Source organism: Pan paniscus, chromosome 20 (genome assembly GCF_029289425.2).
Source record: "Pan paniscus chromosome 20, NHGRI_mPanPan1-v2.0_pri, whole genome shotgun sequence".
In the NCBI taxonomy this organism is placed as follows: domain Eukaryota; kingdom Metazoa; phylum Chordata; class Mammalia; order Primates; family Hominidae; genus Pan; species Pan paniscus.
Window position 1 is genome coordinate 13,957,544 of NC_073269.2, and position 20,064 is coordinate 13,977,607.

The following is a 20,064-nucleotide window of genomic DNA, read 5'->3' on the forward strand; positions in this document are numbered from 1 at the left end:
GAGGGGAAAAGGGTGAAGGCATGACGCATTGCTGAACAAGACTAGTAGTAATACTTAGTTGGCGGGGGGGCGGGTCTTGAAATTTATGGCCGGGCGTGGTGGCCCACACCTGTAATCCCAGCACTTTGGGGGGCCGAGGTGGGTGGATCACCTGAGGTCAGGAGTTCAAGACCAGCCTGACCAACATGGAGAAACCCCATCTCTACTAAAAATACAAAATTAGCCGGATGTGGTGGCGGGTGCCTGTAATCCCAGCTACTCCGGAGGCTGAGGCAGGAGAATCGCTTGAACCCGGGAGGTGGAGTTTGCGGTGAGCCGAGATCAAGCCATTGCACTCCAGCCTGGGCAACAAGAGTGAAACTCCGTCTCAAAAAAATAAATAAATAAAAATTAAAAAATAAATTTGGAAAGCCATTCCCAAGGGCAGGTAGCTCTAGATGATTTTCCAGGGAGACTGAAAAGCAATACTTACGAAGATAGTTAGTCAATTTGTAACCTTAGGATTGACTAGGAACAAGTAGAGCTTGAAAGGGCAGCTGAGGCTGGGCGCGGTGGCTCAAGCCTATAATCCCAGCATTTTGGGAGGCCGAGGCGGGCGGATCACGAGGTCAGGAGATTGAGACCACGGTGAAACCCCGTCTCCACTACAAATACAAAAAATTAGCTGGGCGCAGTGGCGGGCGCCTGTAGTCCCAGCTGCTCAGGAGGCTGAGGCAGGAGAATGGCGTGAACTCTGGAGGCAGAGCTCGCAGTGAGCCAAGACTGCTCCACTGCACTCCAGCCTGGGCGACAGAGCGAGACTCAGTCTCCAAAAAAAAAAAAAGAAAAGAAAAGAAAAGGGAAGCTGAACCCCTGGAGAGGCAGAGAATGGGGCACTTCTGTCAATCAGCACCACAGTGGTAGATGTCTCTGCCCCAGTTCCTGTGGGTAGGTGGGCTGTGTGTGTATGGAGTCAGGATTGTTGTTCTCTAGTTGGAGGAACTGAATGGGAGATAGGAAGGACTATGCTCCCCATTGCCCCTCCCCAGCCCCCGGCACCCATTATTCTGCTTTCTGTCTTTATGAATGTGATGACTCTAGGAACCTCACATAAGTGGGATCATACAGAATGTGTCCTTTTGTGACTGCCTTATTTCACTTAGCACACTGTCCTCAACATTCACCCACATTGTAGCATGTGTCACAATGTCCTTCCTTTTTAAGGCTGAATAATATTCCATTGTGGGGGCCAGGAGTGGTGGCTCACGCCTGTAATCCCAGCACTTTGGGAAGCCAAGGCAGGCGGATCACTTGAGGTCAGCAGTTTGATACCAGCCTGGCCAACATGGTGAAAGCCCGTCTCTCCTAAAAATACAAAAATTAGGCTGGGCACGGTGGCTCACGCCTGTAATCCCAGCATTTTGGGAGGCCAACGCCGGCAGATCACCTGAGGTCAGGAGTTCAAGACCAGCCTGGCCAACATGGTGAAACTCTGTCTCTATAAAAATACAAAAATTAGCCGAGCATGGTGTCAGGCACCTGTAACCCCAGCTACTCAGAAGGCTGAGACAGGAGAATTGCTTGAACCCAGGAGGCAGAGATTGCAGTGAGCCGAGATCTCGCCATTGCTCTCTAGCCTGGGCAACAGAGCGAGGCTCTGTCTCAAAAAAGAAAAAAATACATATATATGTTATATATATATATGCAAAAATTAGCTGGGCGTGGTGGTGCCCTATAATCCCAGCTACTCAGGAGGCTAAGATGGGAGGATTGCTTGAAGCCAGGAGGCGGAGGTTGCAGTGAACTGAGATCACGCCATTGTACTCCAGCCTGGGTGACAGAGTGAGACACCATCTCAAAAAAAAAAAGAAAGAAAGAAAAGAAAGAAAAAAAAAATTCCATTGTGGGGATGGAATATATTTTTTTAATCCATTTATCTGCCGAAGGACATTTGGATGGTTTCCACATTTGGGGCATTGTAAATAATGCTGCTATGAGCACCGGTGTATAAATACCTGCTTGAGTCTCTGTTCTGCTTTCAATTCTTTTCAATATATACCCAGAAGTGGTGTTGCTGGATCATCTGGTAATTCTATTTCTAATTTTTTTTTAGGAAGCATCATACTCTTTTCCACAGTTGGGACACCATTTAGACTCCCACCCGCGGTGCACAAGTGTTCTAATTTCTGCACATCCTCAGCCTCATTTGTTATAATATTTTTATGTTTTCCTGTGTTGTTTTGTTTGTTTTTGTAGCAGGCACCTAAACGGATGTGAAGCTTACAGTGCTCACATGGTGAATAATCTCTCCCTCCTTCAGCAGTCACACTTAACTAATTAATGTAAGTTGCATTCTCATAGGATGCACATTGAAACAATTCCAGCTTTCACCAGGGTTAGGAAGGGGGCTTTGCTTTGTGTCACTGGCACCCACCCTCCTATTTCTGACAACCAAAAATGTCTCCAGATATGACAAATGTCTCCTGGGAGACAAAAATCACATTCAGTTGATAACCACTGTTTGGAGGCAGCATGTAATTTAATTCAGATTTTACAGTTACTCGGTCACATAGGGCGTTTGTTCCCAAGACACTGGAGGTTCAGAGAGGTTTCCTTATTTATCCAGAAAGTAGCAGAGGTGGGATTTGAACCCAAGCTGTCTAATATCAGTGTCTCCTCTGTTAACTGCTCTGTTGTGCTGCTTATAAAGTCATCATCCCAATACAAGGTCGGGCGCAGCGGTTCACGCCTGTAATCCCAGCACTTTGGGAGGCCAAGGCAGGCAGAGTCAGGAGTTCAAGACCACCCTGGACAACATGGTGAAACCCTGTCGCTACTAAAAATACAAAAATTAACCTAGTGTGGTAGTGCACGCCTGTAATCCCAGCTACTCAAGAGGCTGAGGCAGGAGAATCGCTTGAGCCCGGGAGGCGGAAGTTGCAAGTGAGTCGAGATCGCACCACTGCACTGCAGCCTGGGCGACAGAGCAAGATTCTGTCTCAACAAATAAAGGGAACAGAACTAGACTCCTAGGAAAGGGAGGACCTAACACCCAGAGGCAAGGAGCAGGAGGCAGCAGGAAGAACCTCAACAGGGCTCCTGCCTTGAACCCCCTCTCCCTGCCTGGGCTGGTTCCCTCCAAGGAGACACCTGGGGAATCATCTCCCAGCAATGGGAAACCTGCCTGTTTATGTGACAGGGTTGGTGGCCACACTCACAGCAGCCCCATCAACGCCATCTGCCTCTAGGACACTGTGGATATGGAGAGAGAAGGTGAGTGGGTAGATGAGAGGGTCAGGGGGAGGATGAGGACCGGGCTCTCTCCTGCCTGCTCCTGAGGAAGCCAGTGTTTGTTCATTTTTCCCCCCCTTTTGAGACAGTCTTGCTCTGCTGCCCAGGCTGTAGTGCAGTGGTTCAATCATGGCTCACTACAGCCTCCAACTTCTAGGCTCAAGCAATCTGTCCGCCTCAGCCTCCCGAGTAGCTGGAAGTATAGGTGCATGCCACCACACCCACCTAATATATATATATGTGTGTGTGTATATATATGTGTGTGTGTGTGTGTGTGTGTGTGTGTGTATGTATATATATTTTTTTTATGGAGATGGGATTTCACCATGGTACCCAGACTAATTTCAAATTCCTGGGCTCAAGTGATCCTCCTCCCTCAGCTTCCCAAAGTGCTGGGATTACAGGCGTGAGCCACTGTGCTTGGCCTGTTTTTTGTTTTTTGCTTTTGAGACAGGGTCTTTCTCTGTCAACCAGGCTGTAATGCAATGGTGCAATCATAGTTCACTGCACTCTCCAACTTCTGGGCTCAACCAATCCTCCTGACTCAGCCTCCTGAGTAGCTGGGACTACAGGCATTCACCGCCATGCCAGCCTGCCAATATTTGTGAGTAAGGCAGAAGACACAGAGTTTACTTATGCAGTCCTCATATTCAAATCACCTTTCTCTTTTTCTTGGGTGGGGGGGAGACGGAGTCTCACTCTGTCACCCAAGCTGGAGTACAGTGATGCAATCTTGGCTCACTGCAACCTCCACCTCTTGGGTTCAAACGATTCTCCTGCCTCAGCCTCCTGAGTAGCTGGGATTACAGGCTGGCACCACTACATCTGGCTAGTTTTTGTATTTTTAGTAGAGAACATGGGGTTTCACCATGTTGGCCAGGCTGTTCTTGAACTCCTGACCTCAAGTGATCCACCCACCTTGGCCTACCAAAGTGCTGGGATTACAAGGTGTGAGCCACTGTGCCCAGCCCAAATCATCTCTTGAAGACTCATTTTCTTTCCTTCATAAAATCAAGCCAATTGCAATCTTCCCAGAGCAGGAAACAAAATGCACAGTGGGAGGAAAATGAAAGAAGTGGACTCAGTGGGACTCAAGTCCCAATTACTCACTGTGTGATCTGGGGCAAGTCACTTAACCTCTCTGAGCCTTGTCTCCTCATATGCCCAACAGGGATAACAGCAGAGGGCTGTTGAGATGATGCAGTGATGTGATCCACCATGCAGGGTGAGGGAATTAGGACTTAATAAACTCCTGTTACTGTTTTTTTTTTGGGGGGGTGGGGCGGTTTTTTGTTGTCATTTTGTTTTTTTATTTTTGTTTTTTGTTTGTTTGTTTTGAGACGGAGTCTTGCACTGTCGCCAAGCTGGAGTGCAATGGCGTGATCTCGGCTCACTGCAACCTCTGCCTCCTGGGTTCAAGCAATTCTCCTGCCTCAGCCTCCCAAGCAGCTGGGACTACAGGTGTGCGCCACTACGCCTGGCTAATTTTTGTATTTTGAGTAGAGATGGGGTTTCACTGTGTTAGCCAGAATGGTCTCCATCTCTTGACCTCATGATCCGCCCGCCTCAGCCTCCCAAAGTGCTGGGATTATAGGCGTGAGCCACCGCCCAGCCTGTTACTGGTTTTTATTATTTATTATTATTGAATTATTATCATTATTATTTATTATTTTATTATTACCTACCCACGGAGCTGATGAGTGACGCCGGGGAGGAAGGGTCGTGGGTCAACTGCCTGGTGGCTCCAAGTGTTCCTTGGTCTGTGGTTTGGGCAAAGACCACTGCGTCGAAAGGCAGCCCTGTGGAGGAAGAACCAGGTTGGTTATCCCAGCAGGAAGTAGAACGAAAAAAATAAAAAAATATTTTCTTCTGGACTTGCTCTTCTTTCCATAGGAATCTCTGCATAGTGACTCGTTCATTTACCATTTCATTTATTTAATATTTATTCCAGACCCTCAGTCACTCATTCATCCAACCAGCAAATATGTCTTGAGCACCTTTTATACGACAGCTGATTCTGAAACCAACCCGATAGTCTCATAGACAGTATTTATATACATATTTAAATACTTGAAACTGACATTTGTTATTGTTTAACTATTTTAGGTTTGGGGCTACATGTGAAGGTTTGTTATATAGGTAATCTCATGTCACGGGGTTTGTTGTACAAATGATTTTATCACCCAGGTATGAAGCCTAGTACCCAATAGTTATTTTTTCTGCTCCTCTCTCTCCTCCTAATGCTTACCATGAAGTAGACCCCAGTGTTTTTTATTCCCTTCTTTGTGTTCATGAGTTATCATCATTTAGCTCCCACTTCTAAGTGAGAACATGCAATATTTGGTTTTCTGTTCCTGGGTTAGTTTGCTAAGGATAATGGCCTCCAGCCCCATCCATGTTCCCGCAAAAGCAATGATCTTGTTCTTTTTTGTGGCTGCATAGTATTCCATGGTGTATATGTATCACATTTGCTTTATCCAATCTGTCATTGATGGGCGTTTAGGTTGATTCCATTGTCTTTGCTATTGGGAATAGTGCTGCAATGAACATTCACGTGTATATGTCTTTACGGTAGAATGATTTATATTTCTCTGGGTATATACCCAATAATGAGATTGCTGGGTCAAATGGTAGTTCTACTTTTAGCTCTTTGAGGAATTGCCACACTGCTTTCCACAATAGTTGAACTAATTTACACTCCCACCAACAGTGTATAAATGTTCAATTTTCTCCACAACCTTGCCAGCATCTGTTACTTTTTGACTTTTTAATAATAGCCATTCTGACTATGGTGAGATGCTATCTCATTGTGGTTTTGATTTGCATTTCTCTAATGATCAGTGATAGTGAGCATTTTTTTCATATGCTTGTTGGCTACATGTATCTCTTCTTTCAAAAAGTGTCTGTTTTTTTTGTTTTTTGTTTTGATACAGTGTCTCACTCTGTTGACCAGGCTGGAGTGCAGTAGCGATCGCGCCTCACAGCAACCTCCGCCTCCCAGGTTCAAGTGATTCTCCTGCCTCAGCCTCCTGAGTAGCTGGGATTACAGGCGTGCACCACCATGCCCGGCTAATTTTTGTATTTTTAGTAGAGACGGGGTTTCACCATGTTGGTCAGGCTGGTCTCGAACTCCTGACATAGTGATCTGCCCGCCTTGGCCTCCCAAAGTGCTGGGATTGCAGTTGTGAGCCACCGTGCCCGGCCTTTGCCCACTTTTTAATGGTGTTGTTTGTTTTTCTCTTGTAAATTTACTTAAGTTCTCTATAGATGCTGGATATTAGACTTTTGTCAGGTGCATAGTTTACAAATATTTTCTCCCATTCTGTGGGAAACTTACATTTGTTTTATCTGAGTTCCTTCCTCATTAAAGGACCCCCAGTCCTCTCAAAAAGTATCAAAGAAAAGAAACTCAGCAGATCATCATATCCAGACAATGAGATGTCAGACCCCTCATTCCTCATGATTGCTTCCTGACCCCTCTTGATTTCCTGTTTTACTACACGTAGTCACATTTCTTCCCTGCTATATAAACCTGTAATTTTTGTTGGTCAGGGAGATGGATTTAAGACTGAGCTCCCATTTTCTCACTGCAGCCAAGGAGATTAAAGTCTTCTTCCTTGGTAATAATCGTTGTCTCAGTGATTGACTTTCTGTGTGGTGAGCAGCAGGACCTAGCCTGGACCCCTGGTGTTTTGGCAACAATTCCAAGATTGGGGCACAGAGTGAGGAACAAGACAAGTCTTCACTCCCTCAAAAAGTTTATGTCCAGAACAGAAAACCAAATACTGCATGTTGTCACTCATAAGTGGGAGTTGAACAACGAGAACACATGGACACAAGTAGGGGAACATCACACACTGGGGCCTGTCGGGGGTTGTGGGGCTATAGGGGAGGTATAACATTAGGAGAAATACCTAATGTAGATGATGGGTTGATGGGTGCAGCAAACCACCATGGCACATGTATACCTATGTAACAAACCTGCACGTTCTGCACATGTACCCCATAACTTAAAGTATAAAAAAAAAAGTTTACATCCTAGTGGAGAAAGCAGACAGCGATTCATCCAACAGATAAATAATTAATGTCCTTGCAGAGAGTGAAGGGAATTTTGAAGTCACTCTACCCATGGGAGAGAAGCATAATTTTCCATAGAGTCATCAGGGAAGACTTCTCATAGGAGGTAATATTTAAGGAGGGCCCTGAGAGATGAGAAGGTACTTATCACAGGAGAAGTGTGCTTGTGATGGAGGGAACTATATATGCAAAAGCCCAGAGGCTGGAATAAACCTGACCCACTCGAGAAATTTCAAGAAGGCCAGGGTGGCCAGAGTGCATTGAGAAAGCATGGCTGGAGTGTAAGACGAAACCAGCTGGGTAAGCAGAGGTCAGATCTAATGAGGAGAAAGAGGAGGAAGGGTTGCAAACCAGTGATGTATGAAGTTTAGATTTTCTTGGAAGTGCAATGGAAAGTCACTGGAGGATTTGAAGCAACGGGTGAGGGTTGTGACCAGGTTAGCATTATTAAGAGATAATTCTGCCAGAAAGCAAGGAAGTGCTCAAAGACTAAGGAGATGATGTTACAAGGACAAAGAAGAGGCTATAAAGTCCTCAAGATTGGCCAGGCACCGTGGCTGATGCCTGTAATCCCAGCATTTTGGGAGGCTAAGGTGGGTGGATCACGTGAGGTCAGAAGTTCCAGACCAGCCTGGCCAACAAGGTGAAACCCCATCTCCATAAAAATACAAAAATTAGCTGGGTAATCCCAGCTACTTGGGAGGCTGAGGCAGAAGAATCACTTGAACCTGGGAGGCAGAGGTTGCAGTGAGCCGAGATCATGCCACTGCACTCCAGCCTGGGTGAGAGAGCCAGGCTCCATCTCAAAAATGAATGAATAAATAAGCAAATAAAGTCCTCAAGATCAGAGGCTATGACTTCAAACTATACTACAAGGCTATAGTAACCAAAACAGCATGGTACTGGTACAAAAATAGACATATAGACCAATAGAACACAATAGAGAGCCCAGAAATAATGCCACATACCTACAACCATCTGATCTTCAACAAAACTGACAAAAACAAGCAATGGGGAAAGGATTCCCTATTCAATAAGTGGTGCTGAGATAACTGGGCTACCCATATGTAGAAGAGAGAAAAAAAAAACAAAAAAGGAAAAAGACCATGGGATGTAAAAATGTGAATGACTGAAATTTTGGGGAAACTTTTATTGGATGTGTATTTTCATACCTACAGCCCTCACCAAGAAAATACACACAAACACACACACACACGGTCCTACTGAATGGCACTAAATTATCCACATACTCCTGATAGATTATTTCACTCCCTACAAACTTCTGAGATGGAAGAAGCCAGCTTCCTAGGACTCCAGGGAGGAGAGGAATTTATGATAAGATAGAGCAATCCCAGTTTCTTAGACTAACTAGCCAAACCCCTGTCAACCTAAATAGCAAACAGAGACAGACTCTCTAAAGGAAAATATGTTCATTTGGGAATAGAACATTGCAGTGGGAATATGCATGCCACTGTAATATACATGCCTATTCAGGAAGACAAAGCTTTTTAGAGGAAAAATTGAGGAGAATTGCATAATAGTTTTGAAATATTTGTCCTTGGCTACAAAGATCGATAACAAGGATAACACCTTTTCTGTAGAGACAGTGTCTTCGAAGGCTGGGCACGGTGGCTCACGCCTGTAATGCCAGCACTTTGGGAGGCTGAGGTGGACAGATCACAAGGTCGGAGTTTGAGACCAGCCTGGCCAATATGGTGAAACACCGTCTCTACTGAAAACACAAAAATTAGCCAGGCATGGTGGCAGGAGCCCGTAGTCCCAGCTACTCGGGAGGCTGAGGCAGGAGAACCACTTGAACCCGGGAGGTGGAGGTTACAGTGAGCTGAGATCACACCACTGTACTCCAGCCTGGGTGACAGAGCGAGACTCCATTTCAAAAAAAAAAAAGAGAGAGAGAGCAGCCTGGGTGCGGTGGCTCAGGCCTGTAATCCCAGCACTTTGGGAGGCTGAGGCGGATGGATCACGAGATCAGGAGTTCAAGACTAGCCTGGCCAACATGGGGAAACCCCATCTCTACTAAAAATACAAAAAATTAGCCGGGTGTAGTGGTGCGTGTCTGTAATCCCAGCTACTCGGGAGCCTGAGGCAGGAGAATGGTGGTGAACCCAGGAGGCAGAGGTTGCTGTGAGCAGAGATCACGCCATTGCACTCCAGTTCCAGCCTGGGCAACAGAGCAAGACTCCATCTCAAGGAAAAAAAAAAAGAGAGACAGCGTCTTGGGTTCAAGGGATCCTCCTGCCTCAGCCTCCCACACTGCTGGGATTACAGGCGTGAGCCACTGCGCCCGGCCTGCAGGAGTATTTTTTGCGTAAGGTTGAGATGGCCTTTGTGCAATGTTGTGGCTTTTGGAATCTTTTGTGATAGTTGTTATCAGGCATACCAGCATGAGAACCCTCCTTTCGTGGCCCTCCGTGACTCTATTTGCCCCCTTCATTCATGCAACACATATTTATTGCACAACTACTATGTGCCAGGTACTGCAACAGGCTGCATTTGGCAATGTCTGAAGACATTTTTGGTTGGTGGGAGTGCTGCTGCCATCCCGTTGTAGGGAACCTGGGATACTGTTTAGCACTTGACCAATATACGAGACAGCCCACCCTACCTCCCCAAAGGATTATGAGACCCAAATCCATTGACTTTTGTGCTGGGATTGAGAAACCTCGCTTCAGTGGGATTGGTCCAGGTTGTAGCATACAGGGTTGTTGCCATGGAGACAGGCAGATAACGAACCTGTTCGGTGGGTTGAGAGCAGCATCCAAAATAAATAAATAAATGAGAGAATATAATAGAATTAAAAGGCATCAGGGGCTGGGCACGGTGGCTCACGCCTGTAATCCCAACAGTTTGGGAGGCTGAGGTGGGTGGATTACCTGAGGTCAGGAGTTTAAGACCAGCCTGGCCAACATGGTGAAACCCCATTTCTACTAAAAATACAAAAAATTAGCCAGGCATGGTGGTGGGCACCGGTAATCCCAGCTATTCGGGAGGCTGAGGCAGGAGAATTGCTTGAACCCAGGAGGCAGAGGTTACAGTGAGCCAAGATCGCGCCATTGCGCTCCAGCCTGGGCAACAAGAGTGAAATATCTTCTCAAAAAAAAAAAAAAGAAAAGAAAAAAGAAAAAAGTATTTTCATCATGCATCTATAAGCAAAACTGGTCACAATGTATTGCACACTGGTACACAATGGTAGGATGGTACTGGTACACTGGTATACAATACATTGCACACTGGTACACAATGTGCAATATATTTCTTACCATGGATCCCAGTCTAAAAAGACTATTAGACTTTTTAGCTAATAGTTAATAATTAATGTTAGCTCCTGCATTAGCTCATCGTCTGATAGACAGCACCTGCCTTCCTCCCTACCTCATCTCTTTGCCTCGTTCTCTCAATACTGGGAGTCACTGAGAAAGAGGATGTCTCAGATCACAGGGGAGCTGGGTCAGAATCACTAGGGTCTTACAGACCCAGTCTGCCCAGGGTCAAAGCCCAGCCCTACCACATAGCAGCTATGTGCCCTTGGACAGGTTGCCTAACTAACTGCGCCTTGGTTTCCTTTTCTGCAAAATGGAAATGATAACAGGACGTACCTCCTATTGTCCTCCAAGTTGTTATGAGGATTTAATGAATTCATATCTGTAAAGAGCTTAAAAGAGTGCCTGGTACATGTTAGTGTTCCCTGTTAGCTATTATCATTATCATGACTTGCTCTAGAATAGCACTTACCCCAGAGTATAATTCTTTTTATTATTAGGGGAAGCGGGCAATGTGGGTTCAGAGTCACTGAGAGGGGGTGGATCAGAGCCAGGATAAGGATGAGAAGCCCGGCTCAGATTCACTGTGTATTGGGGACAGGGTTGGTAGAGCTGCAAGTGCTAGGACAGGTGCACCAAAACAGGTGTGACAAAGGATTAAATGAAGCAGATGGGATTGTTCAGGGCGGGATGAAAGGTCCAGGGAGGGTGAGGACAATCAGGCAGGCTGCCTCCCTGCACCGCAGTGTTTGTTTCCTTGACAGGTGGGAGGCCCAGCTCCACTCAGGTATGTGGCCAGACCAGCCAGGGCAGCCCCCTGGACCTCTCATCCCAGGCAGAGATGAGGAGAGGGACAGGGTGGGGCCCTCCAGCCCAGGATGGCCCCGGCCCACCTCCTCTCTCCCACCCAGGAAGGGCTGAGCCACTTTGGACAATGGGCTGAGTCCCCTGGCCCCATTCAGCCCCACTGGCCTGTCCTGTCCCCACAGGGACTGCTGGAGGTCCTTGGGGGATGTTGGCACCAACTGCTCCTTTGTCTTGCTACTTACCCTAGAAAGAACAAGCTAAGGGCTCTCCTCCCCAACTGAGGAAAGCAGGATATTTTGCCACGAGTGGCAAAGGAGGACCCCCGCTGCCCCAGAGGAAGAGGAGGGAAAACATATGTACCCACACATGCACACACACAAACACTCATGCACACTCTCACACTTATGCACACACAAAAACTCATTTGCATGCATGCACACACACTCTTACACATGGACACACATGCACGAATACAAACACTCATGCACACACTTAAACTTATGTACATACTCACAGTCTCACACATGTGCAGACTCAAACACAGTCACTCATGCACACACTAATACACACACAAACGCACATACATATGTATGCACTCTCTTGTACATATGCATACACACACAGCTACACACTCACATGTAAGCATTCAAACACACCCACACATGGACACACATGCTGAAAAACAAACACACCCTCATTCATGCACACCCACACACCTATGCACACATGCATACACACATGCACACACATATTCACACTCACACACATATTCACACATGCACACACATATTCACACTCACACACATATTCACACATGCTTATGCACACACAGTCACACCTGTGCAAACTCACTCATTGCACACACTTGTAGACACATAGATGGATGCACACACTCACAAGTATGCACGCAAGCACTAAGTTGCACACTCACACATGGACACGTGCACACACTTATGCACATTCACTCTAACACACACATGCTCATGCAGACGCACAGGAAGCACACACAGACACATAATCACACACTTATCCACATGCATACTCACTGGGCAGGAACTCAAGTCCTAGAGTTCTGGGTTTCATCCTGGTTCTGCCCCAACTCGCTTCATTGAGTCCCAGTTTCCCTACAGTTAAAGCAGAAATAGCAGCATACACCTCCCCAGGCATTGCAACAAGGTCAACCTGAGATGAGCTAGTCGTGAATCTGTAACAAGAACCCCACCCCTCAAGTCTTAGCTTCTCAGTGAGGGCCTTTCCTTGAACCCACTTTATTGGAAAGAGCAATGTGCCCCCACAACACACTCCAGCACCCCCGAGTCTCCATCCTGTTTCTTTTCTCCTTATTCCCTTCTTTTCTGGAGTGCAATGGCTCAATCTTGGCTCACTGCAACCTCCATCTCCCATGTTCAAGCGATTCTCCTGCCTCAGCCTCCCGAGCAGCTGGGATTACAGGCATGCGCCACCACACCCTGCTGATTTTGTATTTTTAGTAGAGATGGGGTTTCTCCATGTTGGTCAGGCTGGTCTCGAACTCCCGACCTCAGGGGATTCACCCGCCTCAGCCTCCCAAAGTGCTGGGATTACAGGTGTGAGCCACTGCACCCGGCCCCCTTATTCCCTTCTTAACAATGCATCACGTACTTACTCTGGTTTTGGTTTAAGGTCATCCCCCTTTGCTGAAAGTGTCAGCTCAGCAGGGATCTTTTGATTTGCTCACAGCCATCCCCTCATTGCCTAGAACAGTGCCTGCACACAGTAGGTGCTCAATAAACACTCATTGAACAAATTGAATGAATGAATCTCTTCAAAAGTATTGACTAAAGAGGTAAAGGGCCCTTCTTGATAGAGTAAAACTGCAAAGAGGACCCTTCCTTGATATCAGTGTGCAAAATCTCACATCAAGGGACCTCCCCTCCACAAAAAAAGAATAATAAAGAGTCTTTCTTTTCCAGGTTGAGAAAGGAGGGGGATGTCTCCTCTCCTGGGAAGAGTGATGACATCTCTAGAAGCCAGGCATGAAAGAAGAGAATGAAAACTCCATCCGGTGTGGATTGAGGCAGAGACCCTACTCACTTCCTGCGGTTCCTCAAAAAATTAAAAATAGAACTATGAGCCGGGCACGGTGGCTTATGCCTGTAATCCCAGCACTTTGGGAGGCCGAGGCGAGCAGATCACTTGAGGTCAGGAGATTGAGACCAGCCTGGCCAACATGGTGAAACTCCTCGTCTCTACTAAAAATACAAAAATTAGCCAGGCATGGTGGCAGGTGCCTGTAATCCCCGCTACTCAGGAGGCTGAGGCAGGAGAATCACTTGAACCCGGGAGGTGGAGGTTGCAGTGAGCTGAGATCACTCCACTGCACTGCAGTCTGGACAACAGAGGAAGACTCTGTCACAAAAAACAAAAAAAGAAACAAAAAAAAAAAAAACTGTGAGCTGAGCATGGTGATTGATGCCTGTAGTCCCAGTGACTTGACAGGCTGAGGCAGGAGGATGGCTTGAGCCCAGGAATTGGAGGCTGCAGTGAGCTATGATTGTGCCACTGCACTCCAGCCTGGGTGACAGAGCAAGATTTTGTCTCTAAAATAAATAAATAAATAAATAAAAGTAGAACTACCATATGATCCAGCAATCCCACTTCTTGGAACATATACTGTGAAAGGAAAATAAATCTCGAGACCCCAAAATCACAAAGCCAAAGGGAAAAGTCAGGTTGAGAACGACATCAGGCAAACCAGCCTCCCATTTCATTCCCAAATAAGATAGCTACCAAATTGTTTGTTTGTTTGTTTGTTTTAGACAGGGTCTCCCTCTGTCACCCAGGCTGGAGTGCAGTGGCTCAGTCTCTGCTCACTGCAACCTCCACCTCCCAGCTTCAAGTGATTCTCCTGCCTCAGCCTCCTGAGTAGCTGGGATTACAGGCGCACACCACCACGCCTGGCTAATTTTTTTTGTTTTTAGTAGAGATGGGATTTCAGCATGCTGGTCAGGCTGGTCTCGAACTCCTGACCTTGTGATCCGCCTGCCTTGGCCTCCCAAAGTGCTGGGATTACAGGCGTGAGCCACCGCACCCGGCCAATAGCTACCAAGATTTAAAAGGCAACATACCTCCCTCAAAATTTGCCCACAAGGAAATTCTCTGTGGGACTCAAGATATTTACCCTAAAACAGTTCTGTTGAATTTCACCTTGGCAATGTAAATGGACAGCTTATCTTTACAGATGCGGGACAGAAAGTCATCCCTCCGCTCGCCTGAGACAAATGCATATCTGACTGCTTCCTCTGCCCTATTGTTCATGTAAAAATGCAGATTTATGGACCCAGACTAAGGTTTAAGTGACTATTCCTCTACCTCCCTCTCACGTGTAAACTGTGTATTCAGTGAAAGGCTGATCAAAGACTCAAAAGTAGCCGGGTGCAGTGGCTCACGCCTGTAATCCCAGCACTTTGGGAGGCTGAGGTGGGTGGATCACAAGATCAGGAGATCGAGACCATCCTGGCTAACACGGTGAAACCCCGTCTCTAGTAAAAACACAAAAAATTAGCCAGGCGTGGTGGCAGGTGCCTGTAGTCCCAGCTACTCAGGAGGCTGAGGCAGGAGAATGGCATGAGCCCTGGAGGCGGAGCTTGCAGTGAGCCGAGATCGCACCACTGCACTCCAACCTGGGCGACAGAGCGAGACTCAATCTCAAAAAAAAAAAAAAAGACTGAAAAGTATGCAACCATTTGTCTCTTACCTACCTATAACCTGGAAACCGGCCCCCTCCCCACCCCCCGGCCCACGCCGCTGCCACTTCAAGTTGCCCTGCCTTTCCAGACCAAGCCAATGTATCTTACACATCTTGATTGATGTCTCATGTCTCCCTAAAGTGTATAAAAGCAAGCTGCACCCTGACCACCTTCGGCAAATGTCATCAGGACCTCCTAAGGCTGTCACAGGCATGTTCTCAACCTTGGCAAAATAAACTTTCTAAATGGATGGAGACCTGTCTCAAATACTTTGAGTTCACAATCCAAACAAAATCAAATCAGTATCTCCAAGAGACATCTGCAACCCCCACGTTCATTGTAGCATTATTCAGAGTAGCCAAGATATGGAAACAATTTAAGTGTCCACCAATGGATGAACAGACAAAAAAATTGTGGTTTATCTACAGTGGAATATTATTCGGTCTTTAAAAAGAAAGACATTCTGCCATATATGACATCATGGATGAATTGGAGGACATTATGCAAAGTGAAATAAGCCAGTCACAAAAAGACAATTACTGCATGATCTCACTCACGTGTGGAATCTAAAAAAGTCAACCTCGCGGACAGGTGCAGTGCCTCATGCCTGTAATCCCAGCACTCTGAGAGGCCGAGGCAGGCAGATCACCTGAGGTCAGGTGTTCGAGACCAGCCTGACCAACACAGTGAAACCCTGTCTCTACTAAAAATAGAAAATTAGCCGGGCATGGTGGTGCACGCCTGTAACCCCAGCTACTTGGAAGGCTGAGGCAGGGAAATCGCTTGAACCCAGGAGGCGGAGGTTACAGTTAGCCAAGATCATGCCATTGCACTCCAGCCTGGGCAACAAGAGTGAAAATCCATCTCAAGAAAAAAAAAAGGAAAGAAAGAAAAAATGCTAAAAGAGTTGATCTTAAATGTTCTCACAATCTCACTATTGCCCCCGCGCCGGCACTAACCGAGACTCAAACTCCTCGTTGTCGTATTTGTCGGAATAGTAAATTTGTTTGTGGGATATGACCGCTCCATCTGCAAGCCTTCAGCCCCAAGCTGCCAACCTCCAAGCAACTCCCAGCAGCAGGCAGGTATAAAGTTTTAGTTATGCAGGATGAACAAGTTCTGGAGACCTAATGTACAGCATGGTGACTATAGGTAGTAACACTGTATTATATACTTGAAATATGGTAAAAGAAGGCTGGGAGCAGTGGCTCACGACTGTAATCCCAGTACTTTGGGAGGCCAAGGCAAGCAGATCACCTGAGGTCAGGAGTTCAAGACCAGCCTGACCAACATGGGGAAACCCCGTCTCTACTAAAAAAACAAAATTAGCCTGTAATCCCAGCTACTCGGGAGGCTGAGGCAGGATAATTGCTTGAACCCGGGAGGCAGAGGTTGCAGTGAGCCGAGATTGCACCACTGCACTCCAGCCTGGGCAACAAGAGTTGCTCCATCTCAAAAAAAAAAAAAAAGAAAGAAAGGAAGAAAGAAATATGCTAAAAAGAGTTTATCTTAAATGTTCTCACAACGTAAAAAAAGGTAATCATGTGAGGTGATGATGGGTATGTTAATTAGCTTGATTGTGGTAATCATTTCACAAGATGTACATATATCAAAGCAGTGTATTGTACATGTTGTATATGTATATGGTGGGATTGCTGGATCATATGGTAGTTCTACTTTTATATAAATACATGCAATATTTATTTTTTGAGTATATCTCAATACAGCGGGGGGTGGGGGGGAAGTAGTCTATTACCTTGTTAATTCATTCATTCATTCATGTAACAAATATGTCTTGTACACTTACTATGTGCCAGGTACTGGAACAGGCTGAAGAGAGGAAGTGTCAGGAAGGAAATCCATATAGGAGAGCATCTGGGATGGAAGAGTGACCCTCATGTCCTGGTCTACCCAGGGCTTTCTTAGTTTTACTAAAGTCCCTCATCCAAGGAACTGCCTCAGGCTCAAGCGAACCAGGATATCCTACTGGTCATCCTACTGAGATCTGTGTCCTCCTGACCTGGCATTTGTCCCTGTGGCTCTGGGACTGTGATCAGTTTAGGTCCCTGGGCACAGCTCTGAGCTGCAGGAGTGAGGAGCTTTTGGGAGCATCTCCAAGGTGGAGAAGAAGAGGCTGGTACCTGGATTAGAAGTCAGGCCTGGATAATGGCAGGAAGATCAAGAGAATGGGTTCAGTCCTACCCTGGCTACCTGGGGGTCTTCTCTTTGAGCTTTTTTTTTTTTTCTGAGACAAGATCTCACTCTGTTGCCCAGGCTGGAGTGCAGTGGTGCGATCTCAGCTCACAGCAGCCTCTGCCTCCAGGGTTCAAGCGATTCTCGTGCCTCAGCCTCCCGAGTAGCTGAGGCTACAGGCGTGTGTCACTATGCCTGACTAATTTTTGTATTTTTTGGTAGAGACAGGGTTTCACCCTGTAGGCCAGGCTGGTCTCGAACTCCTGACCTCAGGTGATCCACCTGCCTCGGCCTCCCAAAGTGCTGGGATTACAGGCGTGAGCCACCACACCCAGCCCTTCCTCTTTGAGCTTCTGTCCTCTCATCTGTAAAACGGGGATGGTCATCTGGACCACTGAATCTACAGTCAGCATGAGTGCATGCCTGGATAATCTGCTATGTCTGGCCTTCTGGCCCTTGAGGCTCCAGGGAGGTAGGAAGAGTCTCCTTCACTTGCTCAACCCACCCTGGGAGAACCAAGTGACCAGAAGAATCCACTGAGCATAAAGAATGCCCAGGCCGGCCGGGCACCATGGCTCAGGCCTATACTCCCAGCACTTTGGGAGGCTGAGGCAGGCCGATCACTTGAGGCCAGGAGTTCAAGACCAGCCTGGCCAACATGTTGAAACCCCATCTTTACTAAAAACACAAAAATTAGCTGGGTGTGGTGGCACACGCCTGTAATCCCAGCTACTAGGGAGGCTGAGGCAGCAGAATCACTTGAACCCGGGAGGCGGAGGCTGCAGTGAGCCGAGATCACGCCACTACACTTCAGCCTGGGCGACAGAGTAAGACACCGTCTCACAAAACACACACACACATACACACACACACACACACACAGAGAGAGAGAGAGAGAGAGAGAGAGAGAGAGAGTACACCCAGCCAGGCCTGCCCCTCTTGGACCCATTGTCTTCCTTTGCTACCCAGCAACTGGGAAGAAAGGTAACTCTCTCTCCAGGATTAGAGGAAACAGTAAGCAAACCGTTCTGCTTTTTGGTGAACCAAAAGTGGTGAAAGATACACTGTAACTCTGGCAAGGGCAGGTTAGACCAGGAACCCACCTCACAGTTCCACCCATGCCCACTATACACACCCACTCCCACCAATGCCCCCTTCCCTTCATAATACAACTCCCTTAACTTCATATCCCCCTGACCAGGCCTGGGCTGGGACAATGACCACTGTTCAGGGACCCAGGAAGGGGCTCCGCGGCGCACGATGAGATCTGCCTATGTTCTGTGTCTTCACAGCCCTTCTCCTGGGACGGGCAGTACAGAACTCATTTCCTCGGCGGTGTGGGGGGACTCACGTACCCAGAAACTGCCAGGAGAGGAGAAATCCTCAACCTTCAGTCTCTTCCCAGGCAAAGGATAAAAACCAGCATTTAGGAATCATCCGGAAACTGGAGTTGGAATCCTGGCCGTGTGACTTTAAACAAAAGGCTTAAGCTCTCTGAGCCTGTTTTCTCTTCTGCAAAATGGGGGATAACGGTGCCCCTGTGTTCACCCATCAGGCAGGTTCAACGGAGACAACACATGTAAAGTGCAGGCACATATTACATAGAAGGTGGACCCTATAAAATGATGGTGGGCCGGGCGCAGTGCCTCACGCCTGTAATCCCAGTACTTTGAGAGGCTGAGGCGGGTGGATCACCTGAGGTCAGGAGTTCAAAACCAGCCTGACCAACATGGTGAAACCCCCATCTCTACTAAAAATAGAAAAAAAAAATTAGCTGGGCATGGTGGCAGGCACCTGTAATCTCAGCAACTCAGGAGGCTGAGACAGGAGAATTGCTTGAACCGGGGAGGCAGAGGTTGCAGTGAGCCAAGATTGTGCCACTGTACTCCAGACTGGGCGACAGAGTGGGACTCTGTCTCAAATAAATAAATAAAATAAAATGATGGTCACAGAGGTCCTTTGGACTCTTGGAGTTTCTCAGCCACAGGGTGGAGGGAGAGGCAACTGGGAGATGGATTTCTCCAGCTCTGGAATTCTTCTAAAAATTGCTCTTTGGGGAGATGGAAATTCAGAGAGGTTAGATGTCTGGCTCAAGGACTCACAGCTTGCCAGCAGTGGGCTCAGATTTATGGCCAGGGATTAAGAGAGTCTTCTCCAGTGTTTTATGTCAAAAATCCCGCATGGTGTCTGGACTGACTCCAGGGGAATCCCTTGGAAAGGGACTGATGTGGCCAGAGGGGTGATGGGGATGGGGAGGGGTGTCAGCCCAAAGCCCAGTCCTCCCTGAAACAGGAGCAGGGTCTGCCCAATGCAAACAGCCCCCGGCATCAGACCCTGAGTGAACCTTGGGGACAAATGCAGTAAACAGCCTCTGTTGGTGGTGACCTGCTTTGAGTACAGGTCAGGGGGACACGCCCCACTGGAGGTGGTGGGGTTGTCCTATACAAACCCGCCCACCATTCAGGCCATTGTGTGGAGGCCTCACAATGGTGTCCAACCACAAAGCTCTCCCTCCATCCCCGGCTGCCTGGCCTCGGTGACTCAGGGCTGGGGGACTGGGGTGCCTTCCTCACCTGCTCCTCAGGCTAGATCCGGGGCCTGAGTAGGGAAGGGCATGGGGGCAGGTGAATCACAGGCTGTCTGCATCCAGGGCACCCCCACTCCCCGGATGGGGGAGGTGGATGGGCCTCCCCCAACCCCAACCCCTT

At 47.5% G+C, this 20,064-nt stretch overlaps 1 protein-coding gene across 2 annotated transcripts in view; it reads right to left on the reverse strand.

Moving 5' to 3' along the window:
* MUC16 (mucin 16, cell surface associated) overlaps nt 1-20,064 on the reverse strand; it is a 239,107-nt gene that overhangs the window by 160,046 nt on the left and 58,997 nt on the right. For both annotated transcript variants that reach the window (XM_063599829.1, XM_055102885.2), the window contains one exon: nt 4,956-5,069. In XM_063599829.1, coding sequence (XP_063455899.1) covers nt 4,956-5,069 — 114 coding nt within the window. The remainder of the gene's footprint in view (nt 1-4,955; nt 5,070-20,064) is intronic.